This window comes from Triturus cristatus, chromosome 3_2 (assembly GCF_964204655.1).
Source record: "Triturus cristatus chromosome 3_2, aTriCri1.1, whole genome shotgun sequence".
NCBI lineage: Eukaryota > Metazoa > Chordata > Amphibia > Caudata > Salamandridae > Triturus > Triturus cristatus.
Window position 1 is genome coordinate 1,206,566,469 of NC_140584.1, and position 27,717 is coordinate 1,206,594,185.

General features: G+C 52.3%; 1 protein-coding gene across 9 annotated transcripts in view; it reads right to left on the reverse strand.

The window, feature by feature from the left end:
* OBSL1 (obscurin like cytoskeletal adaptor 1) overlaps nt 1-27,717 on the reverse strand; it is a 685,475-nt gene that overhangs the window by 249,783 nt on the left and 407,975 nt on the right. For 7 of the 9 annotated variants that reach the window (XM_085650183.1, XM_085650179.1, XM_085650181.1 and 4 more), the window contains one exon: nt 5,061-5,336. The exons of the other annotated variants lie outside the window; for them this stretch is intronic. In XM_085650183.1, coding sequence (XP_085506309.1) covers nt 5,061-5,336 — 276 coding nt within the window. The remainder of the gene's footprint in view (nt 1-5,060; nt 5,337-27,717) is intronic. 9 annotated transcript variants of the gene reach the window in all.

Below are 27,717 nucleotides of genomic sequence, written 5' to 3' on the forward strand. Positions count from 1 at the left end.
CGACCTCAGAGACCTGGTTGGATGGTAAAAGACCAGTCTCTTTTGGAGGTACTTGGCTCCCTCCTTGTGAAGAGCTTTGTAGGCCAAGGTCAGCGCCTTAAAGGTGATCCTCTTGCGGATAGGAAGCCAGTGTAAAGTTACCAGCAAGCCCGAGGCCCTGGAGCGCCTGCTAAGGCCAAAGATTGCCCTTGCAGCGGCATTCTGTACAACTTGAAGCCGCTGCAACAAGTACTCTGGGAGGCCCAGGTAGAGAACGTTGGAGTAATCCAACCTGGACCCAATCAGAGCCTGGACAGTCAGCGTCCTGTGTTCCACGGATAACAGAGGAAGAAACCTCCGCAGCATCCTGAGGATGCCAAAGCAAATGCCCGACACCCCCTGGATCTGGGATTTCAAGGTAAGCCTGTTATCCATCTTCACCCCCAGATTCTTAGCAACCTGAGAGGAGCAGGACGGAGGGAACAAATCCCGTGGCCACCAGGTCTGCCAATCTGGTTCTGTGTCGCACCCAAAGAAAAGTACTTCGGACTTGTCGGAATTGCACTTAAGGCTGTTTAGATGGAACCAGTGAAAAACAGCCCCAAGGCAATCCCAAATACTCTCCCCATCAAAGTCGCCTCCTCTCTTACAAGAGAAGAGGAGCTGGGTGTCGTCCGCATAGGATACGATCTGGGCACCATGCGACTCCACCAACGCCGCCAATGGGGTCATAATGATGTTAAAGAGGGTCGGGCTCAAAATAGAGCCCTGAGGGACCCCGACTCCCAGAGGCGGCATCACGGCGGAATCCGGCGGGGCCCAGATCGACTGCCGGCGGCCGGCTAGGAAAGAGGAAAACCAGTCGAACACCGTCCCCCGTAGGCCTATCTCGAAAAGTCTAGCGAGAAGACCATCATGGGGAACGGTGTCGAACGCCGCCGACAGATCTAGCATCACCAGCATGACTTTGCCCCCAGAGTCCAGAACCCCTTTAATGGTTTCCGAGACCTCCAGGAGCGCAGTCTCAGTACTGAGATGGGGACGAAAGCCCGATTGGGTGGCATGCAAGATCTCATTAGATTCAAGAAAGTTGGAGAGCACGCCTTGAACGTGCTTTTCCAGAATCTTCGTGAGGGCCGGCAGCAGAGAGATGGGCCTATAATTAACCGGGGCCTTCGGATCTAGACCAGTTTTTTTGAGCAATGGAATCACCATCGCCTGCTTCCAGGCCTGCGGAACCACACCGAGCCTCAGCGAAAGATTTAAGAGCGGATTAGCCAACGGGTTGATCACCTCCGCAACTTTCGCCAGAAATTTAGCAGGGCATGGGTCGAGGGGAGAACCCGATTTTAAATTGCCCATAAGAGCCAGGGAGTCCGGAGCAGAGATAGAGGGAAACACACTCAACGTCGCCACTGGCCCGGCCTGTGGCAGTGTGGTGGTGTCAGGTTCAGTCTGGCCCGCAGACACTGGTGCCAGGAATGACTCCTGAATGCGTTGGATCTTGCTCGTGAAGAAGTCAGCAAGGTCCGTGGCCCAGGTACCAGATGGTTTTTGGTCCGAGGTGTTAGACCAAGGTGAGGTGAAATCTCTCACAATGGAGAAAATCTCCTTGCAAGAGTTGGAAGCCGCATCAATTCTCCTGGCTAGATAAGCTTTTTTTTCCAAACGGATGTCCCGGTGATAAGCCTTAACCACCGATTTGTATGTCAACTTGGCAACAGTGTCATATTGTGCCCGCCAGGCTCTTTCGGCTACCTTGCACTGCTGCCGCGTAGCCGACAGTGCAGCGGTAAACCAAGGCGCAGAGACCCGTTTCGGTGTAGGGCGGGATGTTACTTCCGGGGCAAGATCGTTAAGCCTATCCAGAAGCCAGTCTTGCATGGTCTGCGGATCCCTGTCTAGATCACCTAAGAGAAGGCAGGGATGGGCCTCAGCTGCCTGGGCCAGCATCTCCGGGGTAACACGATGGAAAGCCCTGTGGACACGACCCTGTTGATGTGCCGGGATAGGCACAGATTTAGCTATGCCCTTGATCACAAATTTTGCGAGGAAGTGGTCAGACCATAAGACAGGAGTAATCTCAATACCCTCGAGAGGGACAGACGAAAAGACCTGGTCAAGGGTATGCCCCTTCTCATGCGTAGGCTCCTGAAAGTAGGGGAAGAGCCCCAGCGGGGTCAGCGCCTCCGAAAGTTTGGCGGCCGCCGAGTCGGATGAATCATCCATCCGGAAGTTGAAATCGCCAGCCACGATGAAATGTTCGGCTTTCAGGCCCAGCTCCACCAGCACCATATCCAGATCTTCAAAGAAGGTGCCGGGAGAGCCAGGCGGTCTGTATACAAGCAGTCCCTTAAAGGATTGGTGGGGCGACAGAGTGATCGAGAAGGCTAGGGTTTCCGAGCCACGGATGTCAATAGCTGGCAGGATCTCACAGGGAGTTCCTTTCCGGACCACTAGCGCTACTCCACCTCCCCTTCCGTTGGCTCTATCCTTTCTGAAGATGTTGTAATCGGGCGGGATTGCCAGGGCGACGTCAGGGTTAGAAGAGTCGCCCCACCATGTCTCAGTAAGCATGAGGCATAGTGGTTTATCTACATCGAGAAGCTCATAGATGTCCTGCGCATGTTTGCAAGCTGACCTGGTGTTCAATAGCATGCACCCGAAGCCAATACTAGAGCTGTTGGTGCTCGGCCGTAAGAAGAGCGAGCGGGTCGGGCGCCAGCCACAACCCGGGCAACGGGATTTCCCATGGTAACGGCCAGGGAATACAGTACGACAGCCATAGCCATGAGGAGAGAATGAGCGAAGTCCTCTATACATTGCCCTCTAAGATGATTCTAGGAGAGTAGTAATGACGGTGTAAGTTTATATAGATGGCTGGTTGGAGAGCACCTGATGGTCCTTCTATGTCTCAAGCCAGCCCTACTGTGGAAGAGTGAATGACCTCACGGATGTATGTAGGGACGTGGCGTTTCCAAGGTATGGACCACCTCGCATGACTTCAGCGAGTGACAGGCATGGTATCTGGTTTTGGAAGTTCAATGTGGGGTTACTGAAATTATAAGATAACCACATCTCTATGAGAAAGTCAGAAGCAACATATGTTAGCATAATCAGACTTTCATCGAGAGGAAAATAACTTCCCTGAAAACATTAATTGGTAATAAAAGATACTTGCATGTGACAATGAGGAAAAATAAGGAGAGACATTGGGACAAGGTAAGTATGTTCTCACTAGAAATGTCATATTTCTTTCATAGAAGCCCAGAAACCTTGCATTTGAGTCTGCAATTGAGAGACCATGTTTAGTCTCAATCATATGTGAGTTCTTGGGAACGACATGAATTATTTATAACTCATTATGAGAGGGAACTGAATACTGTTATTAATTGTACTCTAAGATTGATATGTTTGTGTTATAAACTTTATTTTTTTCACTTTTGTTTTCAGAAGTGCCTTGAGATAGCTACACATTTAAATGTACGTCCTAATTTAAGGGATACCCTGATGAAGTGAGGCGTTCTTGTGAAACGCGTTGGCATAACAAATGATAAAATGATTGTTCAAATAAAAACAATAAGAATCATAAAAAAGTTCAAATATGAAGATTTGAATATAATATCATGTGATGAGTGAAGTTTCCATGAAGGTGGTACTTTGAAGAGTTTGCCCACACTTTGTTTTGAAGCACATTACAGTAGTTCATCACTAAGGGGGTGAAGATGAAGAATGTGGGGACACGCTGCACGTATGGCACAGCTCCAGTCTCATGCACATGCATGAGACATTGATGTCTGCAGAATGTATGTATGTAAGTAAGGTCACCTTTGAACCAAACCCTTCAGTGAAGGAGAAAAGAGGATAAATGCATCTTCCTGACCATACATACCCCGGTCCAACGAGAATGACTGACGAAGAAGAACATGATCCATGAGCTGATCACAAGAAGGGTTGAGACCACTGCTCCTGTGTGGCCATGCCGCTCATGGTACCCACTGGTGTGCTCTGGTCCTGGTAAGTGCTCCTGAATACCAATGCGCAGTGTTGGAAACTGCCACCGTGACCTGCCCTGGCTCATCGATGCCATCCACAGCACAACCACTGACTCTTCTTGTGACCAGCTCGAAGTGAAGCCAGAACAGCCTTTCCTGCATCGCCCCCACTTTAAGAATCCGTTACCACTGCGAAAGGAGACAGCCATGGAGGGAGACATTCAGCAAAGAGCGAGACACAGACAGTAATTGAACAAGAAAGGGAGAAAATCACTGAATCCAATGGAGGGGAACTAAACTTTCAATGGATTATAAGAAATGAGTCAGAGACTGAATATGAAAGAATAGAAGAGAATGGGACAATCAGTCAATGGTAGAGGAAATCCACAGTGACCGTTAGAGTTAGACAGTCACTGAGAAGATGAAGGCTAAAGCCAAGTTACACAGATGGATAAAGAGAGAGAGATCATAGCAATGACTAGCGGGTAGTGGAAGAGAAGGGAGGTAGGGTGATGTTATAACAAGGAGAGATTAAAGCAATGGACAAGAAGACAAAGAAAGACAGGTAAAAAGAGACAGACATGAGTGACATGGACCAAGTAAAGAGAGACACACTGTCAGAGATCCAAGGGGTGCAGGTGTGCAGGCTCTGTGCAGGCAGCACACTGGTGCAGATCCTGTGGTCCTGTGTAAAAGGGGGCAAGCTTGTGTAGATGTGGTTATCCTATCAGCAAGGTGTTCGGTGGGCGCAGTGAGGTGTACTGCCGATTCAGTGATCGTATGCTTAGACGGCAACGTGGTGTAGATCCTACAAACCTTGAAAAGAAAGCAAGTCGTTTTGTTCTTCATGTGTTACCAAAGAGGGGGGCATTTGGTCTTAAGTGTTAGGAGCTGGGTGGGTGGAGGGGGGATTGGAATGGAAGACATCACAAGGGCAAAAGCAAGAATTGCAGCCAGCAGGAGCTTTCAAATGCCCAAACAGGAGCTCAATAGAGCAGACAATGGAGGGGGTACAGCAGCATGGCTTGCAAGAGACGTGCAAGAGTCTGTAGATGCCAGAGGCTGTTTGCATGGCTCTGCCATTACCTTGCACAGTGACTGTGAAGATGCAGCTGTCATCACGGGTGTCGCACAAGTACTCTCCTGAGTCCCTGCCCTTGGCACCCACGATCACCAAGGAGCGTGTGGCTCCATTCTCCTCCAGGCGGATCCTCTTATTGTCCACAATCTTCTCCCCATCTTTGAACCACTTCACCTCCCCGCCGGTGAGAGATAGTGTGACGGACAGGGTCAGGTCCTCTGACGGCAGGCAACGGCGCTGGGTCTCCAATTCCCCCTTCCCCACAATCGTCACCAAGGGCTCTTTGAAGAACCAAAAACGAGGAGTAAATACCGATGCACATCTGTCTTGACACATAAAGTCTCAAATCACAGAACCAGTCTTCCCAAGTAAAAACCTATAAAATATGTGAAACAACAATCCCACAGAGCATGGTGGACTGTTCCCAGGATTTTAGCAATCATAGAGCTTTATGCAAAACACAACTTTATCACACATGCATACATTCCAGAATAGTCAGAGATTAAATATCCTCTACACAACTCAAAGCAAAGACCTTCTGCATATCCAGAACAGCACACTCAGAGAACAAACCTCTGCTCCCTCGCCTGCTCCACCAGGCGCTCATCCGTTTAATGCTAGGTGCTTCCGGAGCCTTCTCATAGGTGAGCTTGGAAGAAGCTCTGGTGAGATCTGAGCTCTACCCCAAACACCAGTAACATACCGAGCATCCTTCTCAAACAGATCGAGATATACTAGTCTAGGAAAAGGAGACCCAGGCAAACAATACCCAAACTCTGGTGTAAAGAATCAGTTCTTCCAGAGAGCAAAGGACCCAAGAGCATGCTTCAAGGATGAGTCACATTCTCACTTCATACACAAACCTTCAGTTTCACAACAGTTCTCTGAGTTTTAATGTCATCCCTTTGACTTCTGTCCAGGTGTGAGTCTTTCATTGCATCAGGGCTTAGTCAGAGGTGGGCAGTTATTGACATGCACAAAAAGAGGCAGAAGTCCTGTCTGCCCACCTCTTGGCCTCCCCACCTCAATCCATATTCTACCTAACCTGACAATGCAGCTGCTGCCGGCTGCGCCGGGATCATGAGGTGGGAATGGCGTCAAAAAGGGTGCCTCGTTTATGGTGGTTCTTCCAACACCATTTTCCCCCTGCTGGAACTAACAGGCACAGATGGAGGGTAGGAAAAGAAATTAATTTCCCCCATGTGCTGGGGAAAAACTATGTGCAGTAAGAACACTGACTTCCCAAAACAAACTCTAGCTTTGAAGATTTGCTTTTGAAAAACAAAAAACAAATGCCACCCTAACATGTTGGGCCAAGAAGCACTGAGCAGATCCTCTCAAAGTGCTAGAAGTGCTCCTGCCGTGTTGGTGTCAGCACCTCAAGCAAATATTGCCTTACCTTTGGTGGACAAGCTGTGGGGCTGGAGGCAATGCCTCCCTGCCTCGGCTGCTTGACTTCCGCAGCTCAAATGATGTCTTGTCCACAGTCCAACAATCTGACCTTTGGGCCACTTCCAATCTCTGGGGCACCCAGTCTCCCAGATCCCATGCTCTACATCAGATCATGCAAGGGATTCTCTGGGTATATAATATGACAATTCTTCGCATTTAAGAGTTACATTTCAAAATGGAGGATAAAATCCAAGCAGCACCTTCCACAAGTAAACTGTCAGCCTTCAGCCGAGCCGTCTCCAAAGCGGATTAAAATCTGCCAGTACAGTCTCCTGTGACAAAGTTACCATCATGCTCCTCCCACACTGAACTCAATTAGACAGGCAAGCGTCACAGAAAAAGAGACCCATGAAGGAGAGATATCATTGTCAGCAGACATAAGTACTATGTGCTGGATAAATACGAACCGTCCGCCTGTTCGGAGAGGCATCCGATATCCTCACCCGCAAGGATCAGTCCTTGAATACTGTGCTCTGTTTATATCTCCACAAATACTGTTGTAAGTTTTACCAATATCCAAGGGTGTGTTCTACTGATCGCACTGGGGCAGTCATAGCAGACACGCTCCAGGCGATGTCATTTCAAGGTCTCCTACCTTAGTACAAAACCCTGCAACATTACACGACAAGTGACAGGTATGGAGCTCCGCTGTGTGTGAGGGGCTTTCAGTGGGTGCTCCTGGATTGGTGGGACATTGTTGATGATCTAAACTGAAGCCTGGGATGTAACTGCTGCTCCATATACTGGAGGAGGGGGTGTGTGATAGCACTGGTTCCCTTGCATTTGTTCCCATTGTTTGAATTGTTCATCTTGACAGATAAAGCTATTGGAATAGGTTTCTCATCGAGCGGTGCAATGTAACCGAATGAGCAGCTCACGAGCAGCGCAAAACTGTTCCAGGCTGAACCTCCGGAAGGACCAAGCACCGACCTCCGTCTGTAGTGTAAGTGGAGCTGGCCTGTGGTTCGTGGCGATGAGCGACCCATCTTGGACACAGTACCCTCTCCTTATCCAGCTACGGAGCTAGACCCTCATTCTCTTCAATAACCCTATTCACCACGGTAACACATGCGGTTTGTCAGTACTACAGGCATCTACCATCTTGCACCTCTTTCAGGTTGTGCACACCTGAGTACTAAACTCTTTGTACTTCTTGCTTTCGGAGTCGGTCTGATTCTTGATACTTTCACTTACTTATGTTGTAGGAACCACCAAGATCATTCAATTAGAACACAACTAGCAGAAACAACAGGTAAATAACAAAGTTTCAAAACAGCGAGAAAAGGAACACTTTCTTGTTTAAACTGAAGTAGTTGTCAGATTGTTCTCAAATGAAATACAATATTTCATCTGGCTAAACTAAGAGAATCATTGTGGTGGATACTTGAGACGTTGAAATACAAATTTGGGGTCACAAAATTAACTGGACTAAGTTTGAAAAGCCATTAGAAGAGGTACACACAAGTACCACAACCAAAAATTACATGAACATTCCTTTGAACGGCTTCTGGCAAATGAATCCATTATCGCTTGTAAGAAATTAGTATTACATTAGAAAAGCTTCTGGATCAAAAAACCTCAACAAGTTAGCCCGAGAGGCTTAAATGAACTAAATTACTTGAGATGTTTATGCGAGGATTCTAGTTAAAGCAAAAAATAGATTTTTGATGGAAGTGACATGAGGGAGGTCTTCTTATGGGAAGAATTAGGAACATAAATTGATGAAGGTGCACTTGAAGACGCCACATGACTGTATTACAAACGTTTCTGATTTCTATCTGTATTCGGATCAACACTGTGCTGTGATGTGGAAAGTCAAAGTATAGTTATGAGCAAGATGATGGAATTGGATTGTCAGAGCAGAGGGCCTGATTCACAGAACTAACTTAAGACAAAATCCTAAACTTACTACCATTTTGTTATTCACAAAAGGCACTTACTCGTTTTGGTATTAACAGAAGGAACTTACTCATTTCGGTATTCACAGAAGTTAGGAGTCCTAACTTTAGGACTTCTAAATGCCTTCTGTGAATACCGAAAGTCTTTAAATTAGGATTTTTCTCAGTTTAGGAGTAGTAAAGTTAGGACTCCTAAATGCCTTCTGTGAATACCAAAAATCTTAAAGTTAGGTATTTCTCAGTTTAGGAGTAGTAAAGTTAGACTTTACTGCTCTTAAACTGAGAAAAATCCTAACTTTAAGACTTTTGGTTTTCACAGAAGGCATTTAGGAGTCCTAACTTTACTGACAGGAGATCTCTCACATTATCTATGATATCAGGTTGTGTAAAGAAAGAGATGCTCAAAGCAGATCCCCCACATTATCCAGTAATTACAGGTCATGTAAAGAAGGGGCTACTCACAGCAGATCCCCCATGTTATCCAGTGATTAGAGGTCTTGTAAAGAAGGGGCTACTCACAGCAGACCCCCAGTTTATCCAGTGTTTACAGGTCATGTAAAGAAGGGGCTGCTCACAGTAGATCACCCATATTATTCAGTGATTACAGGTCATGTAAAAAGAGGCTACTCACAGCAGACTCTACACATTATTCAGTGATTACAGGCAACGTATAGAAGGAACTACTCGCAGCAGATCCCCCAATTTATTCAGTGATTATAAGGCATATAAAAAGGGGCTCCTCACAGCAGATTTCCTGCATTATTCAATGATTACAGGCAATGTAAACAAGGAGCTGCTCACAACAGTACCGCAATATTACATGGTGATTAGAGGTCATGTAAAGAAGGTGCTGCTCAACTGTAGATCACCCACATTATTCAGTGATTACAGGTGGTGTAAAAAGAGGCTACTCACAACAGACTCTACACATTATTCAGTGATTACAGGCAATGTATAGAAGGAACTACTCACAGCAGATCCCCCAAATTATCCAGAAATTTGAGGTCATGTAAAGAAAGGGTTGCTCACAGCAGATTCCCCTACATTATTCAGTGATTACAGGTTGTGCAAAGAAGGGACTCCTCACAGCAGATTCCCTGACATTATCCAATGATTACAGGTCGTATGAAGAAGAGGCTGCTCAAAGCTGATCCTTCACATTATCCAGTGATTCTAAGCCATGTAAGGAAGGGCCTACTCACAGCAGATTCCCTACATTATTCAGTGATTACAGACCATGTAATGAAGGGGCTACTCACAGCAGATTCCCTACATTATTCAGTGATTACAGACCATGTAATGAAGGGGCTACTCACAGCAGATTCCCTACATTATTCAGTGATTACAGGCAGTGTAATGAAGGGGCAGCTCACAGGAGATCCTCCACTTTATGCATTGATTACAGATGATGTAAAAAAGGGCCTTCTCACATCAGATCACCCGCATTATTCTGTGATTAGAGGCCATGTAAAGAAGGCTCTGCTGCTCACACAAGATCCCTTAAATGATTCGGTGATTACAGGTTGTGTAAAGGAGGGGCTGCTCACAGCTGATCCTCCACATTATCCAGGGCTTATAGGTCACCTAAAGAAGGGCCTACTCACAGCACATCTCCCCGCATTCTCCAGTGATGAAAGGACATGTAAAGAAGGGGCTACTCACAGCAGATCCCCCATATTAGCCAGTGGTTACAGGTCATGTATAAAACCAAGAACACAGTCAATCTATCACTAAATGTGTTCCAACTATTTATCACAAGCAAAAACCAAAATGTCACTACTACAGCCCTTGAATGTTCAGTGATTACATTCATCAATTATCTTTACTCTAATATTCACTGATTACAGATCATGTGTACATTCACAGACACTGCAAAAACGTTAGCACATTCAGTGATTACAATAACTGGCGAAGTGTGAAATCAGTGAAGCTTTCCCAGAAGATTCAGTATGTCAAGAACTTGAAAAAACACAGATGTTCACTTCAGCTGATTTCATGCCATGTAAACATCCACAAACTTACTCCCATAACACGCAGGGATGGCCATGCATGTGCACGTCTGTGTTGGGCGGGAGCATGTCAGGTGGCGGGACTTATGGTTGCTGAGGGGGAGTTTGTAGTGGCTGGAGGTTATGGCCACCCTGGGTGGCCATGCATGTCCACGTCTGTGTTGGGTGGGAGCATGTCTGGTGGCGGGACGTACGGTTGCTGAGGGGAAGTTTGTAGTGGCTGGCGGTTATGGCCACCCCTTCCATTATTGTTTGTCACTTACATAGGTCTAAACCACTGTCCGGAGGGCTGCCGAGTACCGGGGGGATGTTAATGATAAGGGTAGGCAGGAATGAGCAGCTCTGTCCAGCAGTGTCGGGAGTCTTCTCCACTTTCATCGGAACGGAGAAGAAGGAGGGGCCTTTACTGAGGGTCCGTAATTCTGCGTGACCAGGGGGAGGGGTAGGGCTAGAGGAGAGGGATGCGGGGGTAGGGAATGAAGAGGGAGGGTTGGAGAGGGGTGGTATAGGGGAATTGGAAAAGGGATATGAAAGAAGGGAGGATGGACCATAGTTTCGGGTTAGAAAAAAAGAAAAAAAGGGGGGGCAGGAGTAATAGAGAAAGAGTCTGTCTAAGATGGTGAGATACACTTCGAGAGGAGGAGTGGTGAAGAGGCAGAAAAGAGAGAGTATGAGAGCGCAGGAGGGGAAGAACAGTAACTCGGGAGTCAAGCCAGTGTGCTGGGCGGCAAAGCTAGCTTCGCTCCAGGCATCTGAGACTGTTCCAATGAAGGTAGGCACATTGTTAGAAAGCGGTTCCGGGGGAGGCTGCGGAGTGTGCTCCCGTCCACCCTGGGGCCCACCTTTCCCAGAATTGGGCCGAGCAAGAGCAGAGAGGCCCTGCCTGGCAGGGTCTCGCACCTAGGATCGCACGCGCTGCGCTTACTCTCTCTTCGGATAGAGGGACACCACACAGTAGGTCGTTTATAAGGCAATAAGTCTTTATCGGTAGTTGTCGGGGATCTTTATGATCCGGTAAGCAGGTACCAAAGTAAATGCCACAAGCGGCAGCGATCTTGTGATGAGGGAAAAGGGGGTAGCGGGACAGTCTTTGAATCAGTGTCTCTGCGAGTTATCCGGCGCCCAGCTCTCAATCCTCGAGCTGAGGGGATGTTGCTTCTCTCGGCGATCTCTACCGATCTTCTTGGAGGAACGGGCCGCAAGTCACTCAGCAGGCACCGGAGGGTCTTAGTTCAGGGAGCCGCGACGGAGTCAGCAGAGCTCAGATGGATCAGAGTTCGGGGAGCCGCGACGGCGTCAGCAGGGCTCAGATGGTCTCAGGGTTCGGGGAGCCGCGACGGCGTCAGCAGGGCTCAGATGGTTTCAGAGTTCGGGGAGCCGCGACAGCGTCCGCAGGGCTCCGGTAGTTTCAGAGTTCGGATAGCGATCTTCTGTTCGGTGAGTGATCGAGCCGCGACCAGGTCAGCAGGCTCTCGTCAGTCCAGGTCTTCTCTGCCTCTCGTCCCTTCAGCACCCCTTGTTATACTCCCCTTCCTCTTTGAAGTCCGGGGTCCTCGCGGAGAGGGGTCTGGTGCCTGGGGGCGGTGTGTCGGGGTTTCCTGTCGCTCAGCCCCTTGATCTATTCAGATGTGTCCGGGAGGGACTCCAGACACCCAGCAGGAGAGGCGCCCGCTCACCGGGGGCCTGGTGGCCGATCGAACCCTCCCTCGGGGAAGAGACCAGAGGTGTGACAGAGTCGGCGCCTCTCGGTCTGGTTTGGGGGGGGTGTCGTTCTCCCTCGACCGGGCATGCGTGTTGGGGATCTGTTCGGCCCTCGGGATGTTGGTCCACGGAAGCCGAAAGGCCGTGCCCACGAGGTTCGGCGTGTTTGTAGTGTGTCTTGCTGGTTGGGAGGGCCCACGCCACGAGGCCGGTCTCACACGTGCCCCCCCCAGCTGAAAGGCAGGGAGAACTACCCATCCACTTGGGAGTTCTCCTCGCTGAAGCGGAAGAATCGGGACAGGCCGTCCGCGTTGGCGTGGTCAGTCCCGGGGCGATGTTCCACAGTGAAATCCATCCCCTGGAGAGAGATGGACCAACGTAGCAGCTTTGGGTTTTCCCCTCGCATCTGCATCAACCACCGCAGGGGTCGATGATCCGTTTGCACTCGGAAGTGTGTTCCGAACAGGTAGGGCCGTAGCTTTTTGAGGGCCCAGACTACGGCGAACGTCTCTCGTTCAATCGTGCTCCACCGCTGTTCCCGGGGCAGCAACCTTCGGCTGATGAAGGCGATGGGCTGATCTATGCCTTTGTTGTCATATTGCGAGAGGACTGCCCCGATGCCGTGCTCCGAGGCGTCCGTCTGGACCACAAACTCCTGGGTGTAGTCGGGTGCTTTGAGTACCGGAGCCGCCACATTGCGGCCTTTAGGGTGTTGAACGCCTTCTGGCAGGCGGGAGTCCAGTGTATTTTCTTGGGGTGTTTCTTGGAGGTTAGTTCTGTGAGAGGGCCGGCGATGCTGCCATAGTTTTTAATGAACCTACGGTAGTAGCCGGTGAGGCCCAGGAAGGCTCGGACCTCCGTTTGGGTTGTAGGGGGTTCCCAAGACAAGATGGCGTCGATCTTCGGCTGGAGGGGGGCGACCTGCCCACTCCCCACCTGGTGCCCCAGATAAGTTACGGAGCCGTGCCCAATCTGACATTTGCTAGCTTTGATGGTGAGGCCGGCCCGGCGCAGAGCCAGCAGGACTTGACGGAGGTGCTGGAGGTGCTCGGTCCATTGGGAGCTGAAGACTGCTATGTCGTCAAGGTATGCCGCGCTGAACCCCTCTAGTCCGGCCAGGACCCTGTTCACCAGCCGCTGGAAGGTGGCCGGGGCATTTTTCATTCCGAACGGCATTACTCTAAAGCGGTAGTGCCCATCCAGGGTGGAGAAGGCGGAGCGCTCCTTGGCTCCCTCGGTGAGGGCAATCTGCCAGTACCCACTGGTCAGGTCGAAGGTGCTGAGGTAGCAGGCGGCCCCAAGGCGGTCAATGAGTTCGTCGGCACGGGGGGTAGGATGAGCGTCTGCTCGGGTGACCGCATTGAGGCCTCGGTAGTCCACGCAGAATCTCAGCTCGGGGGCAACACCCGGGGTAGTCGCTTTCGGAACCAGGACTACCGGGCTGGCCCAAGGGCTGTCGGAGGGTTCAATCACCCCGAGGTCTAGCATCTTTGCTACCTCGGTCTGGATGCAGGTCCGGACCCGATCAGGGACCCGGTAGGCCCGATGTCTCACGGGCGGGCTGTCTCCGGTGTCCACGTCGTGGACACACCAGCTGGTGACCCCAGGGGTCAGGGAGAAGAGATCCGCGAACTGCCCTAGTAGCTGGCGGCAGTCGTCGGTCTGTTGGGCTGTGAGGGCGGTCGACAGTCTCACTCCTTCCACGGATCCATCGGTTTCCTTCGCCCCCAGGGGGTCTGGGAGGGGCTCGGTGTCTTCTTCGGCTCCATCGTCGGTGGCTAGGAGTAGACTTAATTCGGTCCGTACAAAGTGGGGCTTGAGGCGGTTCACGTGGAGAACCCGGAGGGGGTTCCGCGGGGACTGCACATCGATGAGATAGGTGACTTGGCTCTTCAGCTCGATCACCTTGTAGGGCCCAGTCCATTTATCTTGGAGAGCGCAGGGTCTCACCGGGGCCATGACCCAGACTTGTTGGCCCGGCTGAAACTCGACCAGCGTAGCATTCTGGTCATACCAGCGCTTCATGTCTTCTTGACTGGCCTCAAGGTTTGCTTCTGCGAGTTCCCTGAATTTTCTGGTCTGGTTGCGGAGCGCCAAGATGTAACGGAACACGTCCGGAGGGGTCCCGGGGGGTTGCTTCCCACCCCTCTTTGACCAGGCTCAGGGGTCCTCGGACGGGGTGTCCGTATAACAGTTCGAATGGGCCGAATCCCAGGGATTTTTGGGGAACTTCTCGGTAGGCGAACAGGAGACATGGGAGGAGGACGTCCCACCTCCGGCGTAGGGGTTCCTCGAGGCCCATGATCATCCCCTTCAATGTCTTGTTAAAGCGCTCGACTAGGCCGTTTCCTTGGGGGTGGTACGGGGTGGAGAATTTGTACGATACTCCGCACTGCTGCCAGAGGGACTTCATATAGCGGGAGATAAAGTTTGTGCCCCGGTCACTCACGACTTCGCGGGGGAACCCCATGCGGGAGAAGATCCCCATCAAGGCCCGGCCCACCACGGGGGCCGTCATGGTGCGGAGAGGGATGGCTTCGGGGTAACGGGTGGCATTGTCCACCAGGACGAGGATGAATCGGTGGCCCTGGGCGGTCTTGGGGTCCAGGGGTCCGACAATGTCGATTCCTACCCGCTCAAAAGGGGTACTGACAACGGGGAAGGGTTGGAGCGGAGCCTTGCGCTTGCCCCCACTCTTTCCGCTGGCCTGGCACGTGGGGCAGGACTTGCAGTGGGCCTCCACATTTGCTCGCATCTTGGGCCAATAGAAGTGGGTGACGAGTCGCTGGTAGGTCTTATCCTGGCCTAAGTGTCCGGCTAGGGGTACGTCATGGGCCAGGCCCAGGAGGAGATTTCGGAAGCGTAGGGGTACGACTAGTACTCGGGCCGATCCCAACTCGGCCGACTTCTGTTCGCTGTAAAGCAGTCCGTTCTCCCAGTATACCCAGTGGGTGCCAGTCCGGTCGCCGGCTGCTTGGGCCTCGGCCTGTTGTCGGGGCCCAATGAGGGACGGGCAGGTGGATTGTTCTTGGCAGAACTCTTCACGGGAGGGGCCCCCTTCGCAGGGCCACGGGGCCAGTTCTGTCAAGTCCCTGAGTTTGGTCAGGGTTTCGGGGTCGGAAGGCCCGGATTCTTCGCCGGGAGCGGTTGGTTCGTCCAGAAGGGGGTCGTTGGCCTCTGGTGGTGTATCCTGGCTCTCGGGGATAGTGGCGGTGCTCAGGGGCCTGGCCTCTCCCCCCTCGGAGGAAGGCGCCCGGAGAGTCATTGAGCGCGTGGTGGCGCATACCCACTCGGGTAGGCCCATCATCTCGAGGTGGGCCCTTCGTTCCACTTGTCCCCACGGGGAGTTCTCCAGGTCGTTGCCTAGGAGGCAGTCCACGGGCTGGGAGGTTCGGACCGCTACTTTTAACTTGCCGGTGACTCCCCCCCATTCGAAGGGGACTAGGGCCATTCGGCAGAGGCTCTCGGAATTGTCTGATGATATGACGGGGCAAAAGGCGTCAGGCAGGATCTGATCCTCGGAAATCAGGTGGCAATGGACCGCCATGACACTCGCCCCCGTGTCCCGGAGCCCCTCGATGCGGTGACCGTTGATCGTTACCTGCTGTCGGTACTTCTTTGTGTTGGCGGGCAGGGGCGTTCCGGGGACCATCTCCCGGTCCCCTAGGGAGACCAAGGCCATGGCGGCTGGTTCCCATTCTTCGGAGTCTTCCACCTCTTCTCCCAGGGCCACAGAGGCCATCTGTCGAGCCGGCGGGGTTGTGGTGGTGGTCCGCTGGTACAGGGGACACTGAGGGTCACTGGCATAGTGTCCGGTCTGCTGGCAGCGGAAACAGGTGATCCTCACTCGGGGCCCCGGCCTCACGGGTGGCCCTGTGCTGGCCGGAGGTGGAGCGGGAAACGGTGGAGATTGTCCTCTGGGAGGGCTGAGTGGGGATCCCCCCGGGAGCTCCCTTGGCCGGCCTTGGTTCCCCCCGCGCCTCTGGCGGGGGGTCCCTGACTGTGGCGACCGTAGTCTCCCACGGGCCCCCGGGAGGTCCGGGTGTTCACCCACCGGTCAGCCTCGACGGCCAGTTTCCGAGGGTCTGTGAGTTTGCTATCCAGGAGGTGCTGGCGCAGCTCTACGAAGCAATTAGCGGCCAAGTGTTCCCATGCGATTAGGTCGAACAGCTCCTCAAAGGTGGAGACCTTGCTGCCCTTGATCCATCCGTCCAAGGCCCGGCTGTAAAAGTTCACGTACTCCACCCAGGTGGTGCCGGGTATCTTTTTGCAGTCTCTAAACCGTTGCCGGTACATTTCAGGGGTGAGCCCATATCTTGCTACTAGAGCCTCTTTCATGTGACTGTAGGAGTTCATTACCGTGGAGGGCAGGTCCAGCAGGGTATCTCTCCCCTCACTCAGGAACCGGCCCCACAGCCCAGCCCCCCAGTCTTTCTGCGGGACTCGGTGGGAGGTCATGGCGACTTCGTAGGCCTTGAACCACTGCTGAATGTCGTCGTTCTTATAATATTCTCTCACCACATCCTTGGGGATGTGGACCTTCGGTTCCACGGTGGAGGAGATGGGTTGGGTTTCCGAGGGTCGGGCCTCCGCCCTCTTGGCCTGGAGCTCGATTTCTTTTAGGCTACGTTCGTGCTCTAGTTGGAGTTTCTTTTCTTTGTGTTCTCTCTGTCGTTTCTTTTCCTCTAGTTCTCCTTGTAGGCGTAACTGTTCCACCGCCAGTTTTTTCTCGGCCAGTTTTATCTCTCCTTCGATTTTTAGTTTTGCTAGTTCCAGTTCGTGGTTGCGACCTCTTTCTCGGTCCGCTAGTTCCTCAGGGGATAGGCCCCCCTCGGGGGCGCTGTTCCTCCCTGGGCTGCTTCGTGGTTCGTTGGGGGTTTCTCCTTCTGTTCGTGTCCGGGGAGCTTCTGCCTCGACCCAGGTTTTTAATGCCCCCTGGAAGTCCTCTTTCGTGCTCAGTCCGGTGGTAGCGATTCCAAAGTCTTTGCAAAATTGTTTCAGTTCTCGGTGCGTATAAGATTCTAACTGGTCTTTTTGAAATGCCGTGCTTGGGTTGGTGCCTGCGGCACCTAGGGAAGTTTCTCCTTCCATTCTTTTCGGTAGTGCGTCAGCCGTCTACTGCACGATCTCTAGGTGTTGGCTCGGATCCCGTCGTCTGCCACCAAATGTTAGAAAGCGGTTCCCGGGGAGGCTGCGGAGTGTGCTCCCATCCACCCTGGGGCCCACCTTTCCCAGAATTAGGCCGAGCAAGAGCAGAGAGGCCCTGCCTGGCAGGGTCTCGCACCTAGGATCGCACGCGCTGCGCTTACTCTCTCTTCGGATAGAGGGACACCACACAGTAGGTCGTTTATAAGGCAATAAGTCTTTATCGGTAGTTGTCTTTATGATCCGGTAAGCAGGTACCAAAGTAAATGCCACAAGCGGCAGCGATCTTGTGATGAGGGAAAAGGGGGTAGCGGGACAGTCTTTGAATCAGTGTCTCTGCGAGTTATCCGGCGCCCAGCTCTCAATCCTCGAGCTGAGGGGATGTTGCTTCTCTCGGCGATCTCTACCGATCTTCTTGGAGGAACGGGCCGCGAGTCACTCAGCAGGCACAGGAGGGTCTTAGTTCAGGGAGCCGCGACGGCGTCAGCAGGGCTCAGATGGATCAGAGTTCGGGGAGCCGCGATGGCGTCAGCAGGGCTCAGATGGTCTCAGGGTTCGGGGATCCGCGACGGCGTCAGCAGGGCTCAGATGGTTTCAGAGTTCGGGGAGCCGCGACAGCGTCCGCAGGGCTCCGGTAGTTTCAGAGTTCGGATAGCGATCTTCTGTTCGGTGAGTGATCGAGCCGCGACCAGGTCAGCAGGCTCTCGTCAGTCCAGGTCTTCTCTGCCTCTCGTCCCTTCAGCACCCCTTGTTATACTCCCCTTCCTCTTTGAAGTCCGGGGTCCTCGCGGAGAGGGGTCTGGTGCCTGGGGGCGGTGTGTCGGGGTTTCCTGTCGCTCAGCCCCTTGATCTATTCAGATGTGTCCGGGAGGGACTCCAGACGCCCAGCACAAGAGGCGCCCGCTCACCGGGGGCCTGGTGGCCGATCGAACCCTCCCTCGGGGAAGAGACCAGAGGTGTGACAGAGTCGGCGCCTCTCGGTCTGGTTTGGGGGGGGTGTCGTTCTCCCTCGGCCGGGCATGCGTGTTGGGGATCTGTTCGGCCCTCGGGATGTTGGTCCACGGAAGCCGAAAGGCCGTGCCCACGAGGTTCGGCGTGTTTGTAGTGTGTCTTGCTGGTTGGGAGGGCCCACGCCACGAGGCCGGTCTCACACACATGAACACTTGGTGTAGGATTTCGCAGTCTTCCCCCGTGCACAGAAAGGGTGCCCATGCCTATAAAAATAGATCTGTCTGGTCTTGTAAGTTGTAGATGACTTGTTCGTGAGAGGCAGTGTGTATCATAGCAACTAGCCAGGCCGCCTGAGATGGGGGTGTCAGTGACCTCCACTGTCAGAGGATGCATATTTTGGCTGTAGCCATTGCTGTGTGAAAGAGGCATTGTTGCAGATTGGACAGCTCAGGTACAGTCCGCAAATTATGTAAGAGGATAGATGAGGGTGTAGATGGCAATTGGTGGGGCTGTGAGTGCTCAGGAACTGACCTACACAAGACCAGAAGGGCTGGATGGATGGGCACTCGCAGATGACGTGGGTTGTACCGCAGCAGGTATTCTCACATCTCCAGCAGTTTGTGTGTGGGAGTAAGTCTGCTCTGGTCAATTCCACTGGAGTCCAGTGCCAGTTGTGTAATGTCTTTAAGAGGCAGAACTTCAGCCGGGCATCTCTAGTACCAACATCCAGGGCTTTCAGGATGTCCCCCCACCCATCCTCTTCAAAGGAGACTGATACCCTGGCCTGCCATCTGGTATATAGAGCCAGAGGTTCGAGAAGACATGGGAAGTGAGCGTGGTGTGCAGTCCTGACGTCACCCCATTGTGTTTCCCCAGGTATGGAGATATGATACCACTGGTGATGTAGTTAGGGACCACCGGCGTGGGCCCAGGCATCTTCTCAGGCAACGCTGTAAATGCATGTGGCACCAGCATTGTGAGGCAGGGAGGCCAAACTCCTCTCCAAGTCGTTCGAACAATTTGAAATCCCCATTATGAAAGAGCTGATTATAGGTGTGTATTCCCACTGCTTTCCATTGGGGCCAGGACAGAGTCTGTCCATTGATGCATATGCTAGCATTCCCCCATATGGGGCTTTCTAGTGGAGCCATCGATTTGCACTTTGCAAGTGGTGTGCGTGCGGCCAGGCCTTGTGCATGGCATGCAGTACCGGATGGGTGGGGTCATGTTGGCATGCCTCTTTCCCATATAAAGCAGAAAGGCCATGATCTGGTGACAGTAGCTGCCATTCGATGTGCACCCACTGTGGCGAGTCTGTGTAACCAGGTAGCATGTACGCCAACTGGGAGAGCTGGCGGGCAACGGCACAGTGTTCAACAGATGGGAGGCCCAGGCCTCCGCTGCTACATCGGGCTTTCAATTTGGATGCTGCTATGCAGGGTTTCGAGGAGCCCCATACAAAGGACTGTATCCTGGAGTCTATGAGGCGAAGTGTGGTAAGAGGTACCTGGATGGGAAGCATTCCAAGGGTGTAGAGAAAGCGTGGGAGGGTCACCATTTGTACCGCTTGTACCCTACCCCACATAGAGAACCCCAACGTGGCCCATTTCGCAAAGTCACTTCCCATCTGAGCAATCAGTGGGTTCAGGTTGTCCGGGACCATTCCCACCAGTTCTCTGTTCACCAGGATACCCAGATACTTAAGGCGAGAGTGTCGCCAACGGAAGGGATGTCAGTGTATGGCTGCCTTAGTGGTGCCAGCCGAGATGGGGAGAGCTTCGCTCTTGTCCTGGTGATTTTGTATCTGGAAAAAGATGAAAAGTCGCCGATAATGCCTAGTAGCGACGGTTTGGAATGGCGCAGGTCTGTGAGTGTTAGCAGCATGTCGTCCGCATAGAGGTATATTTTAGGGGTGCCAGTAGGGAGGGGTATGCCCGTGACATTCGCAGCGTTGCGTATTGTGGAGGACCCCAAAGAACCACCCAAGGTAGTGACACAGGGGACCCACGTGAGATGTGTGCAGTGTGAGAACACAGCCAAAAGCTCCGTACAATCCTATGGGAAAGTCGCGGTTGGAATTTTAAAGACACTTCGGAGAGGACTTCAAGCTAACCGTTTGGAACATAGAAGGTTCTAAGGCCAGCACTCTTGAGATTACCAAGGAACCCGTGTTACCTATCCTAGGACAGCCGGGTGCATAGGGGTCAAGTGGTGTCGGAAACGCTTGTTGATTTCAATGGCGTGATGCGAAGAAGTGCTGCTGCTGGGAAGATGAGAAGTGTCCGGTGTGATCCAAGCCTGGATCGGAGCTGAGAAGAACCTGAAAGCAGAGGGGACAGAGTCTGGGTCACTTCACAGTGACCAGGGGCACGACAGACGAATGCCCACCAATGTCGAATGTTTCAGGTGAGATGAGTTGAAGCTTGACTCTGCAGCCACGGGGACCAGGAGATGTCAACGAAGACCAAAGTCTGCAGGCAAGCTGTCCCACGAAGGATGTCGAGTGCTGGGCGGTCAGTGTCCGGATTGGAGAACAACAAGCCTTGGCAACTGCAACTCATGCGGTTAGAGAAAAGAAGCTTTGGTGAGGACCAGCAAGGTCCTGAGTACTCCCCAAGCAATGGAGAGTCAGGGCACGTCTGGAGCAACCAGGAAAGCCCACTGAAAGTTAAAGTTCCCTTCTCAGGTACCCACAGGTCGATGGTCCAGAGATCGCGAAGGGACCTCGAGAGTAATCACAAAATACCAGCCCACGGAACACTTGTAGAGTGTAGGCCGGTAATCTTTGGTGGAAACACTGCTCGGGGTCTGGACTACAAGTAGCCCAAAGCACAGTCTCAGGGGTCACCAAAAAGCATATGCTGCTGCAAATGTACACGGTGCCCAGGGGTTCGTGTTGCACGGTCCCCACAAGGGATGCGGATCTCAGAACTGCTGAGAGCACGGATCAACCTCAGAGACCACGGGAAACCACCTCCTGTGTTGCAAAAATCTTCGGAGTCCTTCAGGATCTGCGCAGATGCAAACCGGTCAGATGCATTTCAGGTGCCTGCCTTGCATGGGAGTAACTCCTTTACTCCAAGGGAGATTCTTCAGTCATCCAGCGTAGTGTAGATAGTTGAAGTACTTGGTTTCTGTAGCAGAGTTTCGTCCAGGTAAATCTAAAGGCCTGTAGTCAGGGGTTCCTACTTTATACCCAAGGAAGGGGTGGGACAAACTCTGGGGACCCACCTATGGGAGGGTCAGGAAAGAGGGATGGCTACACCCATGTCCTTTGTCCAGTTTCACGCCAGAGCAGGAGCAAATGGCTCCTGCAACCGGTTTGAGCTGGACTATGCACAGGGACACCAAATGTGCCCCCAGTGCAGACATCAAAGCACTCTCAGAGTGCACCCACCCAACCCAATACACTAAAGCCTGTCTGGGAGGTGGTCACACCTCCCTGTGACAGGAAACCTATTGTCCAGCCTTCCCCTGCTGGAGTTTCGTCCAGCAGCAAGAGGGCAGACTCGTGTCTGTGGCTGGCAGCATCCATTTTGTGATGCCAGGTTCTGTTACCAGTTGTACCGGTGTTGTCATATTTCTCCCTCTAGGAAGATGGAATCATACCTCCCACACCAGTTACTGGTGTGGAGTTATGATGCCAAGGTGTTTGACACCAAACACAACATGTTTCCATGCAGCTATTAGCATTTGCCGCGAGGTTATAATGCACTTAAGAGTATATGGTTGGCTGCATCACAAGCCACCCCGGAATAGAGGTTCCGAAGGCTGCAGAGGGTCTCTGCTCATGCATTGGCACCCTCTCACATATAACTAAGCACCCTGCCTTCAGGATTGATAAGGCCTGCCATAGGGATGACTGATAGGTTTATATGTGCAGTGATATGGATAGATATAGTGAACCTATATCTACGTAAGGGGTGCATGCACCACCTTACACAGCCTGCTGTAGCAGACCTGTTGTGTCATTTTGAATGGTCTCCCAGGGGTGGCATAATACATGCTGCAGCCCCTGAAAGGTCTCTGGGGTACCGATGCCCTGGGTATATAGTATACCATATACTAGGGACTTATAAGGGTACCCTAGAATCAAATCTGGAGGGTACCTAAAGTACATGCAATTAATTTAGAGGAGAAAGCAGCTAGGCTGGGGTCCTTGATAGCAGGGTTCCAGCCAGTCTAAATCGAAAACAGTGAAACATCAGCAAAAAGTGGGGGTAACTATAAGAAGCAGATCCTACTCTCCTACACCAGGGGTTCAATGGCTAGGAGGAAAAGGAGCGGGGAAAGGGGACATCCTTGGCGAGTCCCTCGACAAATCAGGAAGGGGTCTGATAGGAAGCCCCCACAGTTGACCTGCGCAGTGGGGCTGTCATTAAGCAATTGCACCTTAGCGATTAATTGATCACCCAGGCCAAAACATTCCATCATCTTAAAGAGGTAGTTCTATTCGATACAATTGAACACCTTCTCGGTATCAAGTGAGAGAGCCAGTGCATTTGTTTAAAGGTTTTTGGCTGACCAAAGAGTGTGGGCCAGGGTACGTAGGTGATTCCTGGAGGAGCTGCTGGGCACAAAACCTACATGCATATGATGTATCAGAGAGGGAAGGACTTTGCGTGGGTGTGAGACCAAGATGCCTGCCAAGATTTTAATATTGAAATTTAGCAGGGAGATGGGCCGATAACTGCTGCATAGTAGGGGGTCTTTCGTAGGCTTGGTTAGAACGACAATTACTGCCTTGTTGGAGAAGGGGCCTATGGAGGACGTTTGCTCCGCCTCTTGGAATGCAGTCTGTAAAGTACTGACTGTTTCATTTCCTGCCCACCAATAGAATTCTGCGGGGAAGCCGTCCTCCCCCGGGGCTTTGTGATAGGGTAATTTAGATATTGCTAACGCGATCTCCTCCTTGCTGAAGTTGCCATCCAGAAGCTCTCTACCCTTGAATGAGAGGCAGGGAGGTCCGCCTCCTTCAAGAAAGTATCCATTTTGCCCTCCGTGGAGGCGTCTCCGGGTGTGTAGAACGAAGCGTATTTGTTCATTATGTCCTGAGGACGTGTTAGGATCTTGCCTATTGCTGATTGTATGGCAGGGATTGCCATGGTTGCTTCACGCTGGCAGAGCTGCGCCACCAGTAGTTGTCCTGCTTTCCCCCTGTTCATAGTGTCTCCCATTCATCTGTTGCAGAGCATATTCTGCTTTGAAGGTGAAAAGACAGTTTAGGGCCATCCGGGCCTGCTCCAGGAACTTGCGGTGCTGCAGGGTAGGGTTTGCTGAGTATAGACAGGTATAAGACGAGATTCCCTTTCCAGTTCCTCTTGTCTGGCAGCTGCCTCCCTGCTGGCCTGCGCTGCATCCCTCATGAGGTGACCTCTGATGGTGGCCTTCCGGGCAGCCCAGAGGATCCTGTGGGAATCCACCGACCCTTGGTTGTCGGAGAGGTGCTCTGAGAGATGTGCCATCGATTGGGATTTGCCCTGGGGGGTCTGGTGGCACTGTATATTTATGCGCCAGGGCTTAGACCCCGGGTGGGCCAGTCCTAATTCCTGGGACAGGATGACTGGTTCGAGAGTGCAGCCTCCAATATCTGAGTCTTGGATAAGCGCTACCGTTCTGTGGGAGACCAAAATGTAGTCTAGCCTGGACAGCGTGCCGTGAACCAGGGAGGAGAAGGTGAATTCTTTGTCGGTGGCTAAGGCACCAGTGAACTATAAGACCATTGTCTGCTAGCACATTGTCCATCAGTGCCATGTCCGCAGCACTCCTTATGTCAAGGGGACCTGGGTCCCTCACTATGTTACAATCTCTGCTGAGTAGGTACTGCAAGGCACTTATCTCCACTAAGAGACGGTTCAGTTGGAGAAGGAATGACCGTTTTGGCCCCGTTAACGCGTACACTGACCCCACACATATAGAGTTGTCTAGGCGTAGTTTGGCAAACACATACCTTCCAACTGGGTCCGTCAACATCTTTGTTGTCTTAACCGGTAGGGCTTTACGAAGGAGAATTGTTACGCCACATTTACGGCGTGTATCTTCGCCCGGGGTGTCTTCATTATGTGCATTACTGTGGATCACCTTTCTCACCCAAACTGGGCGCAGTTTGTCAGATTCTAGGGCGTTCAAATGCATTTCCTGTAGTGGTGCTACGTCCACCCGCTTGGATTGGCAGTAAGAGAGTATTTTTTTTAGTTTAATGTAGTGTGTGAATCCATGCACATTCCAAGATATGCCGCGTAGGGGATGTGTGGCGCATACGGTGGGAGCTATAGTGGCCGGAGGATGAGACCTCTTATTGGCATATGTCAGATCTCTGCTAGGTGGGTGGGCGCGAGAGGAAGTGACAGGATTGGAGCGTGGATATAGTGTGTGTGGAAGGAGACTGGCGTCTGGGGATATATGTAGGAGGTAGTAGGGGGGTCTGAGGCAGGACGGAAAGGGGGCTCAGGGAATAAAGATTAGAAAGAGGTCCGTAGAGGGGGTAGAAAGGTAGCTCAGAGAGGCAGGTGCCAAATTAGGAATGGGGAGAGGGAGTTGGGTGGGATGGAGGGGGCAGAGGGATTACACGGGGATAAGGGAAGGACAGGGGAAAGGATTGTGGGAAGGAACCCTGGCACTCAGAGAATATGGGATGCTACTGTGGGGTAGCCAGCGCCTGTGAGGGGCTGGTTCAGGTCTTGGTGATGAGGCAGATAGCGAGAGCAGCGGCCAATTGGGAGACGAAAGGAAAAGAAGGGGATGAGAAGCTAAGTTAGGACTGGGATATGAGAAAGTTGGGGGGTGGGAACGGGGAAAAGAGGGGAGGGGAGGAGAGTGTCTGCGATATAGTTCGCAGCACTGGGGGTTCTAAACTTTGTACCGTGGGTCTAAACTCGCTGGGTCTACGCCTCGAGGGGGGGCCATCCGGGACGGCAGGGCATTATACGATGTGGGTCTATAAGTTGCTTAAGCGGCCTGGGAGTGGCGTATGGGGGGACTCAGGGAAATATGCTGTGGCTGTGCTGTAGAGGTCAAAATGGATGGCATGGGCTGCTAGCATAGTCAGGGTCTGATGGGAGGAGGGGGGGAGTGGGGTCGTAAGGGCAGTGTTTACAGACACTGCAGACTCCAGGGGGTCCATGATTCTAGTGGTCGTGTGCACCCCTCTATGCATCCAAGCGGGGGGCGTGCATTTAGTGCGTCGGGTGTACCGTCAGAAGGGAAGGGTGGGGACTTGGGTCCAGGGGATGTAGTATTAGATGCGCCATAGTAGTAGCAGGGGGGGTAGAAGGAATGCAATGCTGTCGTCTCGGAGGGGGGGGGGGGCAAGGGAGATAGACAGGGACATGAACAACGTCACAGGGAACATAACAGTAAGCATAACAGTGATCAGGCGAGCAATAATTCCAAAAGGAACAACGAGAGCCTTAACATTGCCATCATCCACAGCTCATGTGGGCAACTGTGCATGCAACGGATACAGCGCGAGTAAGAGTGATACTCAGCTGTCCGACGGCTGGACTCCGCCAAGTCTCATATTGCAGCATCAGTACTATGGAACATCTCTGGAGGGGGATAATAGCACAAATCTCAACCCCTCATTTCACCTTCGAGGTGGGTTTTAAACGAGAGTGACATTTGTCTCTATTTTGCTTGCGTATGAAAGCAGTCATTGACTGAAGGGCCAGAGCCTTGTCCCCTTGGGTACGTGCTGTTCTCTCCTGGTCTCTGTCACGGTTCTGCGACCCACTGGTGGTTCTCTGCTTGCCTCTCGGGCAGGAGGGGGAGATCCATTGATGCATTCTTGTCCGGCCTTGGGGCAATGGACTTCCATGTCCTGCGGTTCAACAGTGTCCAGAAACAGGAGCAGGTTCCCTGGGTCTTAGAAGTCCTTGGAGATACCATCCCATGTGATCCGGAAGCGAGCAGGCTCAAAGAGACCGTATTTAATGTCCATTTGTCATAGCCGGGGTCGAAGGGAGAGAAAGGCCTTGTGGCGATCATTGGTCTCGCTAGAGAAGTCCGTTGCCATGCGGATCTCATGGCCTTCATATGTGACTAGACCCTGCATAAGGGCCACAGACAGCAGCTGTCGTGCTTGTTCATGGCACAGGAAACAGGCAATGAGGGGTCGAGAACAGGCCACAAAGTCCCTGCGTGGGGGGATGATGCGGTGGGCACGTTGCATTTCCAGAGGGGGGGGGGGGGGGGTCAAAGTTGAGACCTGTAAGTCTCGGGAGGATGTCTGTGAAAAATGCCTTGGTGTTTGATCCTTCCGCTGCCTCCGGTAAGCCAAAAAAATGAACATTGTCCCTCCTACTGCGGTCCTCCAAGTCTATTTGTTTACTGCGGAGGAAGAGGGGCTCATGGTCCATGTCCAAAACCTCGTTGAATCGGCCTTCCCTGCTTTCACTCTTTCGTCAAACCCCTCCACTCATATGTGGAACCCCGCAATGTCCGACCTCATTGATTTTACCTCCTCCGCAAGCGTGGAGATGTTAGTGTCCATTCCTTCCAGCCATCGGCCTACTGCCGATATTTCCTGCAGGATGTGGTCGATGGTCTCGCCCTGTGTGGAGGTGGTGGGGGCTGCGGTGCACTGCTTGTGGGAGGGGTGCACCCTTTGTGTCCATGGTGCATGGCTGTTTGAGCGCTTCCGTGAAGAGAAGTTGTCTGGAGGGCTTGCTTGGGTGCTTGCCAGCAGACATTCACCCTCCGGGGTGTGACAATATTCTGCTCTCCTGTGCCGTTGCACTTGCTTCCCGCAGGATAAAGCTGTCGTGGCAGACGTGGTTCGTTGGCCTCCGCTGTTTCTAGGATGACTTTGCAGGGGATTCCTTTAGAAGGCGAAGAAGAGGTGTGCACGACCTGTTATGGAGGTTTCTCCAATTCTTCGTAGAGGTAGGCTAAGAGGTGGTGTCAAGGCCTAGATGGCTGTTGAAGCTCAAAGTACGAGGGAGGGAAAGTTTGCGGTCCCTTGAGGCCACATAATCGGGAGCCCCCAGCTCGGCCCTTTCTCCACTCTGTCTTGACGCTGTGGGCACGGTCGTCTGCCAGGCCTAGGAGGTACAGGGCACGGGCTCCTGTCTGGTTCCCGAGGGTGGTGATAGCTGATTGGTTGTTCTCTAGAGTTTGGTCCTCATTACAAAAGGACCTAGATATGTTACTAATGTGAGGCCTTTGGCCTATCTCTCTATATGTCTAGTGAGACATTACTTTTCTTATGTACCGGGGACTCCCATCCCGACGACTTGGAATGATTCAGGCATTTGAATCTGTGAAAGATACCCTAATACTGGATAATACTGCTCGCCCAGGTGGAGGGTCTGTGGGGATAGGAAAAGTCTCTGGGTTGTCCCAGTTTTCTCTGGCCTTCTCCTGCTGACTGGTTCCCACCCTTCTGGGACTCAGATCAGCAAAAGGGAGGGGAGAGGGGAAGGTGGCTGTGTGTAAGTGTGTCCCCTCCGGTCCCGCTGCTCACCTGCAAAGGGGTACTTGTCGGTGTGGACCCCCTATATGTGCCC